General features: G+C 39.5%; 3 protein-coding genes across 5 annotated transcripts; 1 reads left to right on the forward strand and 2 right to left on the reverse strand.

The window, feature by feature from the left end:
* The first annotated feature begins 861 nt into the window (after positions 1-861).
* Positions 862-6021, forward strand: LOC115679678 (MACPF domain-containing protein At4g24290). 3 transcript variants are annotated; one of them, XM_056307336.1, is made up of 8 exons: positions 862-1155; positions 1584-1886; positions 2753-2991; positions 3488-3686; positions 4026-4094; positions 4184-4370; positions 4636-4802; positions 5376-6021. In XM_056307336.1, the coding sequence occupies exons 2-8, from the start codon at positions 1626-1628 to the stop codon at positions 5796-5798; spliced, it is 1545 nt and encodes a 514-aa protein (XP_056163311.1). In that variant the 5' UTR covers positions 862-1155; positions 1584-1625; the 3' UTR covers positions 5799-6021. The 3 variants fall into 3 exon arrangements, with proteins under 3 accessions (XP_056163311.1, XP_030459195.1, XP_030459197.1); XM_030603335.2 differs by having other exon boundaries at positions 866-1155; positions 5112-6021; XM_030603337.2 differs by lacking the exon at positions 862-1155 and having other exon boundaries at positions 1722-1861; positions 5112-6021.
* A 741-nt stretch (positions 6022-6762) lies between these two features.
* On the reverse strand, positions 6763-10272 carry LOC115679682 (uncharacterized). The gene is made up of 3 exons (XM_056307354.1): positions 8872-10272; positions 7655-8119; positions 6763-7136 (listed from the first exon to the last, which is right to left on the reverse strand). Exons 2-3 carry the CDS (start codon positions 7943-7945, stop codon positions 6975-6977), a joined length of 453 nt encoding a protein of 150 aa, XP_056163329.1. The 5' UTR covers positions 7946-8119; positions 8872-10272; the 3' UTR covers positions 6763-6974.
* A 1340-nt stretch (positions 10273-11612) lies between these two features.
* LOC115679680 (60S ribosomal protein L3) lies at positions 11613-15546 on the reverse strand. The gene is made up of 6 exons (XM_030603338.2): positions 15395-15546; positions 14139-14239; positions 13576-13686; positions 12923-13227; positions 12334-12743; positions 11613-12169 (listed from the first exon to the last, which is right to left on the reverse strand). Exons 2-6 carry the CDS (start codon positions 14221-14223, stop codon positions 11911-11913), a joined length of 1170 nt encoding a protein of 389 aa, XP_030459198.1. The 5' UTR covers positions 14224-14239; positions 15395-15546; the 3' UTR covers positions 11613-11910.
* Between the last annotated feature and the right edge of the window lie 6025 nt (positions 15547-21571).

Raw genomic sequence — 21571 nt, forward strand, 5'->3', positions numbered from 1 at the left:
TATTAACTCGCTACTGTCTTAATCCACATGCCCTCCCCCCCACATCAATTCTCTCTCTCTCTCAATAAGTAATTACTGTCTTAATCCACATGCCCTCCCCCAACATCAATTCTCTCTCTCTCTCTCACAATAAGCAACTACTGTCTTAATCCACATGCCCTCCCCCCACGTCAACTCTCTCTCTCTCAATAAGTAACTACTGTCTTAATCCACATGCCCTCCCCCAACATCAATTCTCTCTCTCTCTCTCTCTCTCTCTCTCTCTCACACACACACAATAAATAACTACTGTCTTAATCCACATGCCCTCCCCCCACGTCAATTCTCTCTCTCTCTCTCTCAATAAGGATCCGTTTGGTTCGGCTTTTGAAATGCTACTTGGAAGAATGCAAATACCTTTTAGGATAAAGCCCTTTGACGAAATGGAAGCGACGTTTGGTAAAAAATCATTTGTAAAGCTACTTTGGGCTTAAGTAGTGTTAGGTAAATTTTTTTTTGCAAAAGGGCTTTGAGAATTATTTTTTTATTTAAAAAAAATCGAAATTACCCTTTGCCGGAGCCAGCTTTCCGGTGAAGGTTGACGGCTGCCGGTGAGCTAGATCTAGCGCCGGCGGCCATTGTCCGAGGTCAAGCGACCACCAGCGAACCAGATCTGCCGGCGGCGACTGTCGCCCGAGGTCAAGCGACCCTCAGCGAGGGTCGCGCGACCCAGGTGGCCGGCATTTGGCCAATGTTAGGCTAAATACTAAACCAAACCGGCCTAAGTAACTACTGTCTTAGTCCACATGCCCTCCCCCCACATCAATTCTCTCTCTCTCTCTCTCTCCCAAATATTCAATGGTGGTCAAACCGAAATCACTCTCCAAATTCGTCAACACTCCCCAAGACTAGACCCAGCTCTCTCTCTCTCTCTCTCTCTCTCTCTCTCTTTCAGCTAGGGTTTCTCTCTTGGTTTTTTCCTTTTAATGGTTTGGCACCTGTACCCGTCGAATATTGCACTCTTTTGCTACAGTGTGGTGGATCAATCCAAGCTCGAGGGAGGCGTGGTTTGAGCCCAATGTGTTCGCCGCCAATGCGAGCTCATTCTGCGGCTGCCGCAATTCGCATGAGCGGGACGAATGCGCCCGACGATTCCTCCTTTTAGCTAAGAATTTGGTATTCCTCCGGGCTTTTTTTAAGGCTCTTCAGATCTGGTTTACGGGAGCAAAATGCCCTTCTTTGAGACGATTTTCCATCTCTGACGCCTTGTGTGATACTTGTTTGCGTCGTCAATCTGTGGGTGCCTTATGGGTTCTTTGAATTGCTGCTGATGCACATCTTTGAACTATGCACGTTAGATCTTTCGCGGGTTTCGGCACAATGTGACTGACACCGCGTGGCTGCCTGGATCCCCGCATGCATTTCTTTGCTTTGACTGCACGAGGGATAGAATCGCGGATTTCTTTCCTTAATTGACAGGATCCGTGTCCTTAATAATAATTCCCAAGTTCCTTATTCTGTGGAACTCTTTTGCGCGTCCCGCTACGCTCTTTGCTTCCGGCTTTTGGGTGGAAATATGATTGAATTGCACTGTTTTTTTTCAGACTTCGCACATGTTCTTCTGGATAATTCTGTGGCATTGACCAATGGCTCCGAAGCTTCCAGCTGTAGTAGCTGCTAAGATAGCCATTGGATCGATTGGACGTGGATATGATGTAGCGGAGGATCTAAGGCTGAAGTACTGTAAAGGAAATCCGACAGATTCCCGATTGATTCAAATAGATGAAGATGATGGACGTGAGATTGTTCTGCCTGGTGGGCTGTCGATCCCGAATGTCTCTAAATCGATTAAGTGTGACAAAGGAGAGCGTACTCGTTTCAGGTCCGACGTTCTTTCTTTCCAACAGGTATTTGTTGTTGCTTGATGTCGTTTGTACCTTCTTGACATTATTCTTTCTACTCGTGTTCTTTCTCAGTTTATGTTAACTGACAATTTTCTTCATCTTTGTCCCTTTCATAACTGTTCTTTCAACCATAAAAAAACTTAGAAGTTTGCTTCCTGTGAGATAGACCGTGTTTAGTAATGTTTTTTATTTCCCATCTGAAGGTTTTCTCTCGTTCCTCCTTCAGTGTGTGCATGATCATGTAGCCATTCCTCTTTAGGTGTATGCATCTGGGTTTTTGGGGAGTTTGCGGAGTAAAAGACAGTGCTGCATTACTTATCTTAACCTGAACTTTCGTATTAGTATTTTGGTAATTCGCATGCATTTTAATTAGAAATTTATCTCTCCCGTTCTTGTGGACGCTTGGTTTAGGTAATTAAGTTTCTTCAAGTTCAAATGCCATAGAGAGGAGTTTGCTGCACCCGATTAATCTAGGATTTCTCTTCAGGGTCCATTTTTTAATTTTTGTTGAATTCTTCTGGCACGTATGCAGTATTCCTTTGAAGTATCTTCCACTGGTGGCTATTGCTTCCTTGATGTTTTAAACATCACATTCGTTTTCTTTTCCTTATCCACGGGATCTATTAATGTTAGTTGAATTGGAAAATTTTCTTGCTTTTGTTGGGGTCAATAAAATAGAAGAATTTCAATGTAGAGGTGCCAAGGGGCTACCAATCATCATAACTTCGAGAACTCAAAGCCACAAAAATGGTTAATGTATAAGAAAATGTGTCTAATGCTTGTCAGTGCATGCTCTGTCCCTTTTTTTTTTTTTTTATGTACCCATGTGTCTCCAACTTTTAATTGTGTCTTTCTTCTTTCTCTTACAGATGTCTGAGCAGTTCAATCAGGACATGTCTTTAACTGGAAAAATACCTTCAGGCCTCTTTAATGCGATGTTTGAATTTTCGGGATCTTGGCAGAAAGATGCAGTGAACACTAAGACCCTTGCCTTTGATGGGGTGTTCATCACTCTGTATACTGTTGCATTAGAAAAATCTCAGATAGTTCTCTGCGACCATGTCAAGAATGCTGTCCCGACGACATGGGAATCTGCTGCATTGGCAAGGTGGACTGCATTATTGACTGCAATCTTATCATGAGATTGTGTCCATCTCCTTCGGAGTTATAGTCAAATTTGTTCCTTGTCATGAACTCTGTTTTAGAACTTCATTTATACTCTTTTCCGTTTTTACTGCATAGTATTTTTGAGCAATATATTGATACAGACAATTTCTATTTTATATGCTGATTTTGAATTGGAAGATCCAAAATCCCATTTTCTGCATATGCTAGCCGGCTAGTGTTTTTTCAAGTCATTAACTTCTATTTGCATATTATCAAGTCTTTAATAAGTCATCGCCCAAAGAAGTCTTTGAGTCACCTGAAACCTCTCAACATCTTGTGTTTGAATAAATATATCCTTATTCTTTAATGGTAGGATTTTTTCACAAGATAAATGCAATGACAATGGAAGTAGTCTGATGTTTATCTTTAGTAGGTGCAGTGTATAATCAGTGATTCCATAGAGCTTGAACATTTAATCAATTTAAATGTGCTTCTAGGTTCATCGAGATGTTTGGGACCCATATTATTGTTGGCATAAAGATGGGAGGGAAGGATGTGATATTTGTGAAGCAGCAGCATTCATCTACTCTTCAGCCTGCTGATGTACAGAAGAGGCTGAAGGAAATGGCTGATAAGAGATTTATTGATGTTAATGGACAGTATATGGCTTCTGAACAAGTTTACCAGCATGATAAGGTTTGTGAAGTTGCAAAAATAGTTCATAAAGCTGTGTCCATTTGCAGCGCTAGATATGGAGAATTGCACTTTTAAATGGTTCACATATATGGATCTTTAGGCCTTTCTTATTTATTTTGCTGCTGGATGGATCTTAGGCTCGTCCCTGATATTATCATCTCTTATCTGAAGTTTTCGTTTTATTTACTAAGATATATCGCATTAAGAGCTGCATGTTTTAAATAGAAGAAAATCATCTTCTGATCTATAGCTACTTGATTTTGGGTCAACTCTCATAAAGTCATTGAAAAATGGACATAACAAAACTAACGCTGTCTTATTTAACCATTTGTTTTTCAGTTTGATATCAGGGGGCAGCGGCTACAGTTTGCAGATGCCAGTTCATCAAGTTCTTATCTACTCAAGGAGGTATTGTTTGATGTTCAGGTTAAATTTATCTGCTAAGGTTTCTGGTGAGCTAATCCATTTTAAACACTTACCCTGGTTGCTAAATGCAGGACATTGCAACCATTTGTAAGAGGAGAGGAGGGAGTGCTAGTAAGCACCTGTCTCATAATGATTGGTTAAACACCGTTCAGTTGGAGCCTGATGTCATCTCGATGTCATTCATTCCCATTACCTCACTATTGAGTGGAGTTCCGGGAAGTGGCTTTTTGAGCCATGCAATTAACTTGTATTTAAGATGTTAGTCATTCTTCTCCTTGTCCATATATTAATTTGGTTATTGGCATCTCTGTGTTTTGTTAGCAATAATTTTACCTGTCACTGTATTCTCATATGATGGATATTCCTCAGTGATGCTAAAGATATATTAGTACACATTGAAAAGCTATTGTAAAGCTTTCATTGAACTTCCATGAGACATTTCGAGCAGTTTACAGAATTCGTTTAGATTCTGTTGTTGCTGTCAATATGTAGCTACCTCATCACCATTATCCTTACTTTATAGATAAACCCCCAATAGGAGAGCTCCACCAATTTTTGGAATTCCAGCTGCCCAGGCAGTGGGCACCAGTGTTCAGCGAGCTTCCTCTTGGTCCCCAGCGCAAGCGACAAAGCACCAGTTCTTTGCGTTTCAGCTTGATGGGACCCAAACTATACGTGAATACCACCCCGGTAAAGTTTTATTAGTCATCTCTCATCCATTCTCTTTTCATTATGCTGGCTCATTGTGTCATTTATCGTTAGGATTTTTCTTTTAGCCTGCATCATATTCTTAGTTAGATTGAAGGGATAAAGCATGAAGGAGTTTTTGTTTTGCACAGTTGGCCCATTTGGCCATAGAAAAACTTAAGAGCTATTGAAAGTAATATACTAAGTGAGAATAATTTGGTGGATTTATGTAGAACTTCGAAGGAGCATTATTACTTTATAATAAGTATGACCTATCTTCTAGCTTACTCTGTTCCTTGTGTTACATGATAGGTTGATGTGGGTAAGAGGCCTGTTACTGGCCTAAGGCTTTATTTGGAAGGTAAAAGAAGCGACCGTCTAGCAATTCATTTGCAGCACCTTTCCTCTCTCCCAAAAATATTCCAACTCATGGATGATCCGAATGGCAACTTCGCCCATGAATCTTATGATAGGAAGTACTACGAGAAAGTCCAGTGGAAGAACTTCTCCCACGTCTGCACTGCACCTGTTGAGTCTGACGAGGATCTTTCCATTGTTACTGGTGCCCAATTGCAGGTAGAGAACTATGGGATGAAAAACGTTCTTTTCTTACGACTCCGCTTTGCTACCGCATTGGGAGCCGCCGTAGTTAAGCGTCCAGAGTGGGATGGATCTCCCGGATTAGCAGCCAAGTCAGGACTCATATCAACACTAATAAGTCATCACTTCTCCACAGTTCAGAGACCACCGCCCAGACCTGCAGAGGTGAATATAAACTCTGCCGTTTACCCTGGTGGACCGCCAGTGCCTGTTCAAGCACCCAAGCTTCTAAAGCTGGTCGACACCACAGAGATGACTAGAGGGCCAGAGGAGTCTCCTGGCTATTGGGTTGTTTCTGGGGCGAGGCTCATGGTAGAGAAGGGAAGGATCTCTCTCCGGGTGAAGTATTCATTGCTGACTGTCGTATTACTAGAAGAAGAAACACTCGAGGACCACTAGCAGTTCTCATCTGGTCTTAAGCAGACGACGGAATCCACTTATAGTGGCGCACGCTGAAAATTTAAACTGCCAAAGCAAATAGCTGAATTGAGGCAGAGCGGAAGGTAAAATATGCCTCGGAAGGTTTTTGGGCTTGAAATGTTTCAGCTGGGCGGGCTGTGTCCTTGTTATCATTTTAATCCAAATGTGTAAAGCCAAAGCAAGCAATTTCTTTTCCCAATCAGTATTCATGTAACACCTCAGCTTCCTAGGATGATGCAGTAATTCTTAAATCAATTTCTGCAGAGAGCGCAAAGCAATTCACCTAAATTAAGAAGAAACTTGAATTTCCATGAATCTCAATATACCGCAGGCTTTTTGGTATGGGGTATTAATGCATGGCCACTTTTTTGTAACCCTCCGGACTATTGTTAGTAGCTGATGCTGTGTCATAAGCAATTCGCATCTTCCCTCTAGGATAATTCGGCAACTCGTGGTGTAACCACCACCTGAGGTGGTTGAAAATTAATTTTGTTTATTCTCGTTCCTTTTTCTGCTTTCTTTGACATATACTGAGAACACCCCAAGTGAGAGTACCGAAGGTTGAAGATGGGAACCTGCCGCCTTGTACTCATATCTCCTCACTAGTTCAGTTCCGTTCAGTTCTTTCTTTGCGAACTTAATTCTCTGTTTTTTAGGTCAGGCAACAATTTCCCACGGACTGCTCATATTCCAGCAGAGTTGTTAACGCTCGTTAACACTGGGGGAATGTATAACATTCAAGTGAGTAAGATGCACGGCATTTCGTTGCATCTTTTTATATAACTGTCTGCCACGAAACAGTAACAAGCAACATTTTGGTGCAGAATTAGGACTTGATCAAGGTTGAATAGTAGTGCTCCTTTTGTCGTCACTTAGAGATGGACTAACCCACCTGGGAAAGCTGCCCTTTTCCAATATTGAATTCATGCTCTTGTGTCACAGGTCTTGTCAAGCTCTTGACTGCTCAATTTCATTCGTGCATCATATCGTACATTGTAGACTGGAAAACGAACCCAAACTTCCCTCGCATCTCCTGTTCGTATCCATTAGCCTAAACTACTCTTTTGTGAGGGGTGTTGTTTAAAGTGAAACATTTGGTTCACAAATGAGGATCTCATGCCCTCATCAATATACAAGTAGATTCAGTGATGGCTCTCATCGCGGGAACTTTATACTCTCAAAAGAAAATTTGTCTTCATGGTAAGGCCGGTAGAATCCTTCTCTTGGACAGGGAAGAGGAGCAGGTTGAGCAATGTAGGTAGGACAATGCTGTGCCGGCATTAGTACCGGGATGTCTGAAGCATAGGACGTAGACACCTGTTTTACAAAGTGAAAATCTTGATCAGTTTCAGAAAGCTCAACATGGTGGCCACACTATGTGCAATGTATCAAGCTAAGATCAGTCCAAAGGAACTCGATCTTGATTCTTTTTATCAGTCTCTTACGCATCTTTATGGTTCTCTTCCAGTAGCGGTCCTTAGCAAATAAGGCCCTATCCCAGACGACACGTTAGCTTGTCCTAGGGAATCACGTTAGCTTCCCCATATTGACTGACTCTTCATTGGGTATGGATGAAGTAATGCCCACATGAGGAAGGATAAACAGAAGCTAAAATGCAGAAATGAAGTATCGAAATGGTGATTTCTGTGATTATATTCTTCTATGAGCGAGTTCAACGAGAAGCTCTTGGGCCAATTTGGCATCAAAAGGATGAAACTCGAACTGTGAATTCACAAGATCCCTGTGAAGGATCTTGAAAAGGTCTCGCTAGTCCATTAGATTGTAAAAGGCGATTATAAAGGGAATTTTATGGATAAAATGAAGGTGAAACTTACTAGCTGCGGATTGCGGAGCTTCTCTGTCTCTCCTGCTTCCAGAGAACTATTGTTCATGGGTTCAGGTGAAGTGAAAGAGGGACTGGGTCCGAACAGATGTTCAAAGATAGCCATAACAAGGAACAAGGATATCAAAATTGCTGTGGCAACAAATCCGAAAGATATGGCATTCATTGATGCTCCAAAGCTCTTCCATGGAGCTTCCCTATCCAGTGTTGCTTGGGATGAGCTTGGATCTGAATTGGTATACATGTTCCATGGCTTTGGTCTTTCAGAATCAAATCCATTCATGGTTGTCCAGGAAACGCTCTCTTTTCTTGATGTTTCTTTCTTGGCAGTTTATGTTCTTTTCCAGACAAAGAGGCGATTTTAATTGTTTCCAATGATCATGTTCATCTCTCGATATGTCCAGATAGCTCTATCTACTGAATCCTCTGAAAATTCTATCTGCTGATTCCTTAATCCCTGCACAAAAATTCAAGCAAAGATAAGAATATCATGGATCATCCCACAAGTGCACGGGCATGCTGTGAACTCAAAATTCTTTGAATTTCGAACTACTATCACATGCTCTCCACTCAAAGCTATTTGAATTGATAACCTATTAAATAATCACTTGGAAAGGTATGAAAGAAGGGGAAGAATGCTGGATTGTAAATGAACCTTGAAAGAGCAAAAAGAAAGGAGAAGATAACAACGATCCATCTCCATGAACGTGGCATGGATATTTTGACAAGGAATTTAAATGGATTTCCAAAATAACTTAGATTTAGTATATAACAGAGACGCGGCCTATATTGCCGAAGTTAATTGACTTGCACTTATCATGGCGGCTCAGGAAGAAGAGCGGTGGCAAATGAGGTGAGACAAAACTCATTACATACTTCCTTAGGTGAATTGAATTTACTTTAGCAGAAAGGCAACACAAACTTAAAGCAAAGTAATAAGAAATGCCGAATATAACAGCACATCATTTCAAACATTGCGACCATGAGTATTTCACCAGGTTTGGAACTAAATGACTTGTGTCACAGAAAAGTGCACTCAGAAGGCACTTCATTCAAACTTATGCATTTTGAGGTAGATATTCATAAACTACTATCTTAGATTGAGGAGAAATAGCTTACTCAGTTTTAGTGGCTGTGTCCTTAGTTTCTCTATCAGTAAAACACCGATGTGTGGTAATGACGTACAATGATATGCATGTATCAACTAACCTTGTATGGAGGTGGTCTTAAAAAATCCTATCTGGATCCTGGAAATGATTGGGAAGTAGGAGCATCCTTGCTAGCCTTCTGCTCCTAAAAGCTTTAGCTTCTATGAAGCCATCCAAAACCAAGACACAACTTCTGAATGCAAGGTCTAGAGCGCAGATCTTCCGAGCTACCTTTATACCCAAGTGGAAAAAGTAAAGACAAAGTTAAATGATAGTCCTTTCCCTTTTCTTGTTTTGTTATGTTGTGATGTTGCATGTTCTTTGATGCTTAACTTAATGGATACTATACCTTGTCTGGGGTGGAGACTCAAAACAAGTGACAAGGAATGGACCTTCCTGTCCGGGGAGTCCAAAAGCAGTGCTTCTTAAGCAGTGTCTCTGGTTATTCTGGTTTCAGAAAATCCTCCAAGGTCCCAACTCACTAAGCCACATATCCATATTTCTCTTGGTTGGGAGGGTGAGATTGTCTTAGATTTCTTAATCACACGCATTATACACCCTTTGACATGATTATAGAGTTGAAATACACACGGGTTTGGTGGATAAACTTAATTAGACGTTAACTTCTTCCGTTAAATGACTGCATGATGGCAATAATGCGCAATCAAATCTATATCCAACATACCCACTTTATGGTAATAATGTAAGATAGCAATATCCAACCATAACTCCATGATTATTCCCTACCAAATAAAGAAGAAGAAGAAAGAAAAGAGAAAAGCTGCTAGACAGAGCATAACCTGAAAAGAAAAGAGAGCAAAATCTGCTCCCCAATGAGCTTATTTTTGTACGGAAAATAATAGTAATTTAATAGCCATGGGTTATTTTAGAGCCATGAACATGAAAGAAGCAGGGACATTTCTGGTCAGATAATAGATTGGACATCTATAATATGGGAGAAGAACATGCTAGGCAATGGCTTTGGACAATGTCCCATTACAAGAGTCTCGTATAGAATTCTGTTCTGGCATAGACATTAAACAAGAAAACGTACCAAATTATTCATAAAATAAAATGCGATACGAACTACCTCTCGCATCTATAGCTGAAAACTGAATTTTGGTTTGTCAAAAGGAGAATATCATGAAATTGCAATTAATCAACCTTTGTACAATCAATGTTAAAATGTTTCTAACATGTAATTATTTAATTCATTGTCAAAAAGGGACTACTATCATTTTCCTTCAATAGTAGGATAAAGTGAGAATGTAGTGTTTTGTCAAGATTATTTGTACTTTCGTTATAATGACATTGCGTAGTTATTCCCCCGAATTTTATCATCGAGTCAAGAGTTTGATTAGATACGTTGTAGTGAAGAAAAGAAAGAAACCTACTAGTTGCCAAGACAATAGAGATTCCAATATGCGTGTATATGCTTTTGCGACTAACACTAGTGCTATCTGTATTATATTAATCAAAATTTTTTTATTTATTTCTAAGGCATTGAAGCCGGAACAAAATCTTGATTTAACACGCAAGGAAAGGAGAGTTACCATCAAGAAAAGAATATTCTTGACAATAGAATAAGGTCCTTGGGTAAAGGCTATACTATAGTGACTTGCATGAAAGCTGAAAAAGATATGAGAGAGAGAGAGAGAGAGAGAGAGAGAGAGAGAGAGAGAGAGAGAGAGAGAGAGAGAGAGAGAGAGAGAGCATTCGGAAGTACCATGAATTAAGGAATTTCGTCAACAAGGCAATCACCATGTCTGGTAAAAGACATAAAGCCTGCCTGGTCCAATACACCAGAATGAAAAAAACTAAGAAAAGAACTAAAAATCCTAAGAAAAGAGATGTAAGCGGCTGGAACCGAAAGCAATAGGCATATGTGCTGCGATTTTAGTAGTTGAGAGACTGAGCCTATACAAGCACACATGATCAATGTCGTGAAGTGGTGGAGGACATCATAGTGAAAAATATGGTGATTCCTCTTTTGCATGTAAGACATTTTCAAAAAGACGAAGGGACCCATCCTCTTCATCATCACTCTTGTGACATTGCAAGAAAGCATAAGCTCTCCCAGACATTATGCCGAATGAAGAAAGATTTAGAGGCATTATATAATTATTTTCTTTACCTCTTTTCTGACCTTGGTCTCCATCTCGAGCGATCTTGTATTCTTCTCTGCCATCGGGGAATATTTTGTTGAATTAAACCTGACCCATTTAGCTTGAACATTCACGCACCTCATGAAATTGAATCATCGAGGGGAAAAAGAATAGACAGAAACCCCATGATGTGACTTAAACCTGTACTCTCGCCTTGCGTTTCAAGTAAAATCACCACTACCGCTGTCTCTCTCTCGCTCTCTCTCTCTCTCTTATTCCGTGGTTCATTTTCTCCCTTCGGAATGTTACGTCGGGACTGCAAAGCTCTCAAGCAGGCAGGCAGGATATGACTGATTGAAGCTGACGTGCTGTCAGTATGCTATCTGAATCTGAATTTTGGTAGATTGGAGTCCAACTGGGCTTGTGAATATTTCTTTGGATTGGACTTGGCATCACATTTTTCTTGCGTTGAGATCCCATCACTAGAAAGGCCCCATTCAAATCTATGGGACTTGCATCATGCTTCTCAAATTCCTTCCCAATCAATGAAGGTAGACAGTTTACACTAGCTTGGCAAGTTTCCTAGATGTGGCTTGGGATGCGATAGCCAATAGGCAGGAACCAGGCTATAAGATGCGAGGCCCATATAAGTTCCGAGGACGTAGAGAGAGTCGGACCAAAAACAAGGAACTCTCAATTTCTGCATCATGCATGATAATGCTTGAATTAAGTAAAATGCCATCCAATTCACTTGACTGTCCGTAGACTAGCTGATTAAACCAAAAAAGTAGAAAGACAACCAAGCATTCCATTATATTGCTCATATTCTCGAAGACTCAATAATAACTCCTAGAGCAATAGAATATCGCAGTCAAAATCTTTCAAACACTTGAACAGAAAAATAAGTTTAAGAAACTTTCAAGTTGTATGGGCTGAATTGAATAGTCCCCGGAATTTCAAAGGACAAACGAGAGATCCTCAGTTGTAGATGGCTATCAAGCCTTGAGCCTTCCAAAAAACCTGGCCTTCTCCTGTGTTGTCTGGAAACGACCATGGCCAAACTTGGAGGACGTATCGATAAACTTGAGTTTGATTTCCTCCATGGCCACTCTAGAAGTTTGTTTCAATAAGGACTGCCTTAACGTGACAACACGCTTCTTCGGGCCCACACAGCATCCTTTTATCATGAGGTAGTCTTCCGTCACCACACCATAGTGGGGAAACCCTCCCATAGGTGTAATGTCTTTCTCAGTCCTAGAATCAAGACATAAATAGCCACATTAGACATATCCCTCCCAGTTTGATGACTTGCCTCAAGTAGAAGAATGTCATGCTTTGACCGTCTCAAGACTCTAAAAACGTGAAGAAACCAAGTAATACAAGAAAGGGTGAAAAACAAAAGGAACGAGCTTATAAACCTGTCAAATTCAGTCATAGCAGAATGAGACTCCTGACCGGCTTTCCCAACCTTGTAGACCTTCTTATTCATCTCAGTACGGTGATGATAACCATTTTGACCAGCCCTGGCAACTGTGAATGAGACCCTAGCAGGATGCCAGGCCCCAATACAAGCAACCTTGCGAAGCCCACGGTGGGTCTTACGAGGAAGGCGAGTCACACCCCACCTGGTCACCACTCCCTCATAGCCCTTACCCTTGGTCACTCCAATGATGTCGATCATCTCATCCTTCTGAAATACAGCATCCACTGGAATCTGCTTCTCAAAGAATCCATAAGCATAATCAACTTTCCGGGCAACAGTCCCACCATTCACTTGAATCTCCATGAGATGGGCTTTCTTCTGCTTCAGTCCCTTCATTTTTCTTATCTACAATCAGACCATTAAAAATTAGAAAGAAGCAGCTAATAACAGACCCCACAATAGTAGGGAGATTCCGAAATCGTATATCATAAGGAACATGCGGCCATTCAAATCCATTGATGCACAAATTTTTGCTTTGCACCGGAGAAGATTACAAGTTTAGCAAGAAAGCAAGTAATGTTCACCTGGGTATGGGCCAAAACACGGATGACAGAGCAATACTTCTTCATCTTCTCCAATTGCGCCTGAATGTCCTTTTTTCCATCTTCAGATTCATATTTCTTAGTATACTTGGCGAAAGCCTTCCTTTTGGACTTACACCAGTTCTTGTAGAATCTTCTCTTCACCTCTTCACTAAGATGCTGAGCCCAGACAGTGTTCAGAGAACGGAGACCACGGGGTGTTTTAACATAGCCAACCAAACCAACCACAACCATAGGAGGGGTTTCGATCAAAGTAACTGCTTCACATGTTTCCTTCTTGTGAAGTTCTGCATAAACCCATTAAAAAAGGGCATCAGGCAACTTTGCTAAAAACTAACTTGAAAGCTTTTTTCAAAAGATTATCACAGTTGCAGTAAACTAGTCAGTGGTGAAGAGATTTGCTCAATTCAGAAACTGATTACCTCCAACCTTTAAGATTTACCTCTCAACATGAAGTAACTATAACATCTTGTTAACAATAATAACAAGTCGACACAAAAAAATCTCGATATACTGGCAGATGTGATACATATATGATATAAAAACTGCCAATAAATTCCCAGATGAATAGACTCAATCAATTTCTTGCACTACTATGAGCACTGCAAATTTATTGGGCACACAAGAAAACTCACTGGATCCTGGCTTTTCAACTTCTCTGACAATATGAGTCATCCCAGCTTTATATCCCAGAAAGGCGGTTAACCTACACGGTTTTGTTGCATCATCCTTTGGGAAGGCCTTGACTGCAACATAAAAACATGAACAGAAATTTAACTTCATTTAGAATAAGAAGAAGAGAAGCAATGTAGAATAGGATGATAGGGTCGTCATGAGAGGATATAGCAGACAACATCAACAAACCAGTTATTTAGATTGTTTCCACATAAACAAAATGTTACTACTTTAACTTGCTTATGTCACCAATATAGAACTACATTGCATATATCATATAGATTACCTCAAGCGAATCAGCAACTTGCTACTTTATGTGTCAAATAACACTTTAACAGAAAGGTGAGGGTTCCTAGCTAGATGTATCCATCACCAGAAGTGTATATAGTGGATAATTGATGTGTCAGTAATTCAAATTTTCAGTATAACCGATTATAACTTTTAACCACGACATATGGACATGAACTGTAGAAACCCCAAGTCTTCAAAATGCTTATTCAGATAAAGGAAAAGCATCAAAAACCTTTTCCTCTGTGGCGGGAGGCTCTTTTCCTAGGAAGAAATCCCAAAGAGCCATGTCTTGGATGTTCAAACTTACGATGAGACATGCTTCCTTCTTAAAATCTGCAGAACTCATTAAGAGCAGGTTAACATTTTCAGACAAAAAACTCAAACAGTTGTAATGAACTCAATGAAATCATACTTCGTAGAACAAGGATTTCCAAGCCTGTAATACATGAACAAAAAATAATCAATGAATGTATTCAAGAACAGAGTATCAATAGCTCCTTTGACTCCTGCAATTTTGGGTGAAAGTGCACAAAATATAGCTCCAGCCAGGTGCCCACTGGTTAAATTAATTCATTCACCTGGAGAGCGGGGAACACTAAACACTTTATAAGGAACTGTGGTACCATACTTTACGGTCATCGAATTACAGTATTTCCCAAATATTTCAAAAGATGGGCAAATTAGCTTTTTATTGGGATGAAAAGCAGCTAGACTTGATAAATTTCGAAAGAAGAGAACTCAAACTAACATAATATGATAAACCAAAAACCTTTCTTTTTTAACAAAAGGAAAAACAAAAAAAACAAAAAAACAAAACAGCAGAGAGGGATCTAATACTTAAAACTTTAATTAAGGAACTCCAGCATGCCCTGTCAGCACCACCTCCAGCAAATGTGAAGAAATGCCCCCACCAAAGGCCTATGACATGAAGGTATGCCAATTCTCTGGCTCAATGGTATCTCTTTCCAAAAACCCAGATTAGGGTCATGGCAAATGAGCCCCTTTGAGACTCCAGCCTTGATTACTGACTTAATTTTTTTTGGGGGGATGTCATTTCAACCTTTGCTGGAAGAGGTGATGGACCAACATGCCAAAGAGAGGTTTTCCAAAACATAAGTTGATCTTCAGAACACTAATTGGCAAAGTAGGATCCCATAACTACATATCATCTCATAATTCATTTCAAAGCATAAGCCCTGAATCTTATAGTAATATCTCACTGTTTTCAGCCAGATCCAATCCTGCATTAAACATAGCAAGAACCAAACACCCGAATCAAGATATCTGCAGACTAGTACTCGCAAGTGTTAGCACCCCACAACCATATTACAATAAGAACTCAAGTCGCCAGTTCGTTGATTGCATCCATATAATCACCGACTATATACAGATCCAGAGACATAGTTGAGCAGCCACCATACACCTTGTGATTCCGGAAAGCAACCTACATCGACGAGCCATAAAGCATGAAAATCTAAACCGAAGTACCTCGCCTCGCAAATGGCAGCTCCTCTCCGAGAGCGGCACTGACAGCAACGACGCACGATCGGTAGGGTTTCACAGGGTGCGGCTCTTATATCTAGGCCATGCGATCTCGTGTCAACGGCTACGATGGAACTTTGACTTGGTTCTGTCCGTTGGATCCCGCAACACAGAATTGGCTTTCTAGGGTTTCCCAAAGCTAGCGCCGTTCGCGTATTGGACCTAATGGGCATGCACAAAAAATTGAGCCCATGAGAAATGGGCCTAGTCATTTGGGCTTTCTCGAGACACGGATCAAATAACAGATGTCCTTGCTTAGGTCCATTCCATGCACCCATCGTTCCAATCAAAACTAGTCATGAGGAATCGGAAATGGTTCTTTTTGGATCGATGGAAACATACTATAAGGACAACAATTGTGCCACGTCAGCTGTGCAGGAGTCCACTCACCATGCGATACGTATCTGAATGGGACCCACTTTTCGTTTTCTTCTCTTGCTCTTTACTTCGACTTTCTTTTTGCTTTGAGGCCATGGACAACGATGGCTGGCGGACGTGGACAGCAGCATCATCGACCAGTCACGGACAACGGTGTCACCGGCCATCCACGAGCCACGCTTGCAAGCGACGCCGACACTCGTCCAAGGCTGTCGTCGTCGTCATCCGGCCACATTTGGTCGGCGTTTGGAGACTGAGACGGGCAAGGCTAAATTTGGACGAGCGACATTGACACTTTTCCATGGCCGTTGTTCGGCTAGATCTGGTAGGCTCGGTTGGCGCCGGCGACTCCACTGGTGGCGATAGTGGGGAGGCGCGGGGGTCTGAGGGGATGACGAGATGGGTTTTTCAAGCAAGAAGCACTGGAGATTAATGCCAGAGGGAAAAACATGAGGCAAAGGTGGCTCGAGATGGGGGAGGTCGGTGTAGTTGGCATAGAGCTTTTTGGTGAATTTCTAGGACATGTAGATGGGACGCCATTGTTGTTGCAGAGCAAGCTGAGAGAGAGAGGGCAACAAAGGAGAGAGATTGAAAGAAAAAATCTGACAAATGGGCCTATCATGGACACGTGGCAAATAATGAGTGGATTTGTACATGGCTGATATGGCATAACTATCGTATGTAATATTTTCTCAACTACTATAAATGTAATTAAATTAACATGACCGGGATTTTTAATTTCTTTGTAATAAAAAAGTAAGGTGAATGGGTGGTTTGTCTTGATAGTATCGTCATTCGATAGTACGCAATGCATGAGATTTCATATGAATTGCACCGATTTAATCAATTTAGTGGGACTCTTTTAACAGTAACATAACAGTCAGTCTGTTTAGTTACGAGCTCTTGGATTCGAGTGTATCGCTCTCCTCAACTCACCTTACCTCCTCAACAAAATATAGAATGCGAAAAATATAAGAAATCGATGTTTTTACAAGCGCGAAGTGGAGAAGAGGGTCCATGATACTATCAATCTCATTATACTATGGTTATGTAGCTCTATTTCTTGTTCTTTTTAGCCCATCATTGGTGGCGATACATGGAAGGGAGGAGCAAGGAAGGAGCAATAGTGGATTGAAGAAACATGACATAATGAATGAGAGAGAGGGCATCGATACCCTTGGAGACTAAAAATGCAAAGGAAGGGGGGCAATGAATGACAATGATAGCAGAAGAAAGATAGCAAGTGGACAATGGTGACTTGGATTCCACCATCTGTGTGTCTGCATGGCTTTTTGCTGATGAAGATGGATGAACCCCACCCATCCTCGCAAGGTCAATTCTCATAATGTCAACCGTGGGACACTTCATTCATTACATCCATCACCACCTCTGTCTGTCCTCATCCTCGTTACCACCTGATGTAACTTGTATGATCTAATCAGATCTCCCTCTGATCGAATAGGAGGCAAATACCAGTGTTCTCCCTCCGTAACGTTAGCAACCTTTGCATGATAATGCAAGGATTCAGCAGTGGACCAGGAGGATGACATTTGACATGCCGGATAAAAGTTGATTTTGCGTCACTGACGACATGATCGACATGGGGTATTACAGCATGGCCAAGCTTTAAAATTTTCTTTCAAATGAAAGGATATGCATTAGGTAGAATAGGCAAATCCTTGGTCTTTTAAACAGACAACCAAGCAACCCAGATGGACCCAGCTTCTGCAAAAGTCAACCAAAATCAGAGCCGTCTCCTTTCCATAAGAAAGCCATAATCATTAATCATGTTTTTAGGAAATACAAAGATCTAATCCCAATAGTTGACAATACCCTAAACAACATAGCTAATAAGCTGCAATCTAGCTGCATGAGAGAGCTATCTAGCAGTCCCAATGTGGTTTTGGACTATATAGTTTTGTTTTCTGATAAACAGATCTGTAGTTTGTACATGCACAATGGGAAGCAATATTTGAACCCGGTCCGATCCAAGTAAAGGGTATGTCTAGAAATGCACAAAATGCCAAAAGCAATATCCATCTTTTGCCCAGGAGAAAGCACGAGGATGCATGTGGAACAAAACGAAGCGTCGAGCTTTATAGATACACGAGGACAAACTAAACCACGCAGTCGGTAATATTTTAGCGTCCTCGATCTTCGTTGATCGCAGATGATGTTTTTTTTCTGGTTCGCAGGTTTGCGAGACGTAGTGTCAGGAAGGTCAGAAGAATCCATGGCACGAACGAGAATCTCTTGAGAAAGGCATTATTACGTCAAATCCCATGCAAATCTTGAAAGATATACTGACCCCATAATGCGAATTAAGAAATGAAAGATCTCATACTTTAAATCAATGCCATGAAAGAGAGAGCAAAAGATGGTTTAGTGGATATCAAGCTTTAAATATAATAAATGGCTGCAGGGGAATTCATTGAGTTCGAAGACAAATCTGTCCGAGGTGTTTCCCACTTCTACGCTCAGTATATACTCTTTGCTTTAATAATTCCCTCTTTGATAAGGGTGCAATCAAGCCTCGTCAAAAGCATATATAGCACTTCAACCAAAAAAAAGAAGCGTATATAGTACCAAATTCCAGCTTAGTCTACTCACATATTTGACACTTGAAACTTTACTCGAGTTAGATCGAGTATTTAGTTTTTTATTTGAGCTTGACTCGAACATAAAATCGAATATTCAAGCTCCACTCTATTGCAAACAAGTTAGGTGAGCTTAAGCTTGATAAGCTTTGATGTTTTCCCTTGCATTTGTATATATTTTAGGAATTTACCAACATCTCCATGATATAGTAAGTTACCAGTTTCTTTTAAATTTTACAAGACTTTAGTAAATTACCAACGTTATAATGAATTTATCTGATTTTTTATTTCCGAGACTAAAAACTTCTTCTTGTTGTTAAATTCGCACCCTTTGCAAGCCTCTTTGAAATGCAACATTTGAAGCCCCATAGCCCGAATTGATCCAAACTTTTCAAGGGCTTGTTTGTGTTCTCAAAATGTAAAAAATGCAACTTTTTGCTGTCCTAACGATGTTTTAATATTATCCAAATTTCAAAAGATTATGAAAATATAAATACGATTGTACATGTAAACATTCATATATTGTGAAAGTTTCGGGTGTTATGAAATTAAAAAAAGTCAGACATGAGTTCATTACGATATTTAAATTAAGGAAAAAGTAAAACTTTTTCCAAAGATGCTATGAGAAAAAGTAAATCTCTATCCAATCATGCTTTGCCGCCTGCCATTAGGATCTATTGACAATTTCACGATATCATGCTCTTTGTTCATGTCTATGCCTCTTTTACCATTCGCATTATTGAATCAAATCATCCTTTTATTTCACTTGTTATTCTTTCTGAAACTGAAAAAAATGGAACAAATAAGTTATCTAATTCGGTAAAGTTAACTAATAGTCAGTTTCCAGACATCGTCCATTCTCTCAACTCACAAAATAACTATTGACTTCTTTTCTTGAGGTCATTCTAAATTTAATTCCTTTTATCTTTATACGAGTCTATTCAACTTCATTTTATTTGAAGATCATGTGGTTTTCGAGCTAGTTTTTGCGCACCTCAACTAGTTCACCTCTTCGAGTGATATTGAGGGAACACTCCACCACATCGATATGATGCATTTAAAATCTTACTCCGAGAATGGTCCAAACAATGCTTCAATTAAGATTACAAGGAGATGAACAGACTCCCGTTTCATCTAAGCCAACACTCTCTAGGCCATGTGTGTTAAACTTTGCACAACCGCACAGGGCGCACAATATAAGTGCACACTATGGAAAAAAAAGGATTCTTCTCACAATTATAAATCGATCACATTCCAAAAGAGAATTTTCAACAACGTTATATTTTTCAAATGATATAGATTATTTTATTGCAACTACAACAAGTTATTTTCTAAAATTATGTTGGTTCTTTCATGTAAATATACTTATATATTATACAATAATGTAGCAATATAGTATTTTCCAGAGCACATAAATGATACATAACTATTTACATATTGAAAATCAGTTCATCAATAATAATCTAAACATTAGTAAATTCATTTGAATGTTGGTAACTTATTAAGCACCCTGACACACTCTTAAAAGTTATATTGGTTACAAACGCCAATAAATAGCTATTTACATATTAGTATATTCACTATGAATGTTGTTCAAAGTACTAACCACACTAGTAAATTTTGTAACATACTTTAAATTAAATTACTAACCACACTTGCAAAATTTGAAAGAAGTTGGAAATTTACTGATTTGATGAGTTGTTGGTGAATTCCTTACAGGATGGTATTTTGCTAAACCACACTTGCAAAAATTTCAAAAAATTTGGTAATTCACCGATATATTGGGATGTTTCTAAATTTTTTAGAGGGGTAGTAGTACTATTTACACTTTATAATGTGAAAGAAGTTGGTAATTTTACTAATCTTTTGGGATGTTGGTAAATTCGTTATAGGGTTGGTATTTTGCAAACCACACTTAATAAATTACAAAGAAGTTGCAAATTTTCTAACTTTCTAAAATGTTGGTAAGTTATTTTTGGTGTTGGTAGTTTACTTAATCATAGTTGTAAAATTTTAAAGGACTTGATAACTTACTAACCTAATGTAATGTTGTTATATTCCTTGTGGGGTTGGTATTTTGCTAAAATTTCAGCAAAATTGTTAAATTACCAATAGTGTTGTTATTTTAGTAACAATACTTGTTATATTCAAAGGACTTGGTGAATTACTAATTTATTGGTATATTGGTAAATTCTTTGTAGAGTCCATATTTTATTAACTACACTTTCAACAATTCAAAGAAGTTAAGAAGTTATTAACTTATTGGAATTTTGGTAAATTTTGGCAATACGACACTTTGTCAAAATTTCAGAGAAATTGATAATTTACTAATTTGAAAGTTGGTAATACCTGATAGTTTTGGTAAGTTACTAATAAGTTGCCTAACAATCACGTTACTGGTAATACTTTTTTACCACCGGTATAAAAACTATTATTAACAACTTCAGAAATCTACTAACTATGGAAAATTTTCTAGATTTTCCTTTTGATTTGACCTACACTTGTCCATACCTCGGTTGATTCTTTTATGATGAGAAAACCATCTTAACTAGGTAAAACTTGAGTTTCATCAAATACCCCTTTAGGCTCATAGATTCGGTAAGATGCGGGGCCAAAATTGAAATGGGGTCCTAACCATGAAATTAAATATATTTAGGGGTTGAAAAATCAAACCAATATTGGTTCAGATCATGGGTGAGCGGTTCCGAGGTTAGTCCAATTTCCACCCGAAACCTGGAACCACCCATTGGAACCGATTCCTAAATTTATGGAATTTGAAACCTACCATGTATATTCTAGAATCTGGAACTTACCCTGTCACAAGTTTTAGGATCTATCTATATTCCACTTGCATTCTTAATTGAACGATTGTAGTGAATTATCAACTCTTATGACCATTATTTGTTACTAAAATCCATTGACCACAACTCATATTTAGACACACGATGAATTTTAACAAAGTAAAAGTCTTAGTTATAGATATCGTTGGAAATGGAAGCTCAAACTAGTGGTTCTAGTTAACATACTCATCATCGAATGCCATGAAATACCGTAGGATTGCGCAAAGACATACAACAAGAAAATTACAAAAATAGATTTTGAGATTCATGTTCCACCTAGAATCTTGGAAACGGTTTCCTAATTTTTG

Source organism: Syzygium oleosum, unplaced genomic scaffold (assembly GCF_021117445.2).
Source record: "Syzygium oleosum isolate NSW1041296 unplaced genomic scaffold, Sole_v2.1 Sole_v2.52, whole genome shotgun sequence".
NCBI classification, from domain to species: Eukaryota; Viridiplantae; Streptophyta; class Magnoliopsida; order Myrtales; family Myrtaceae; genus Syzygium; species Syzygium oleosum.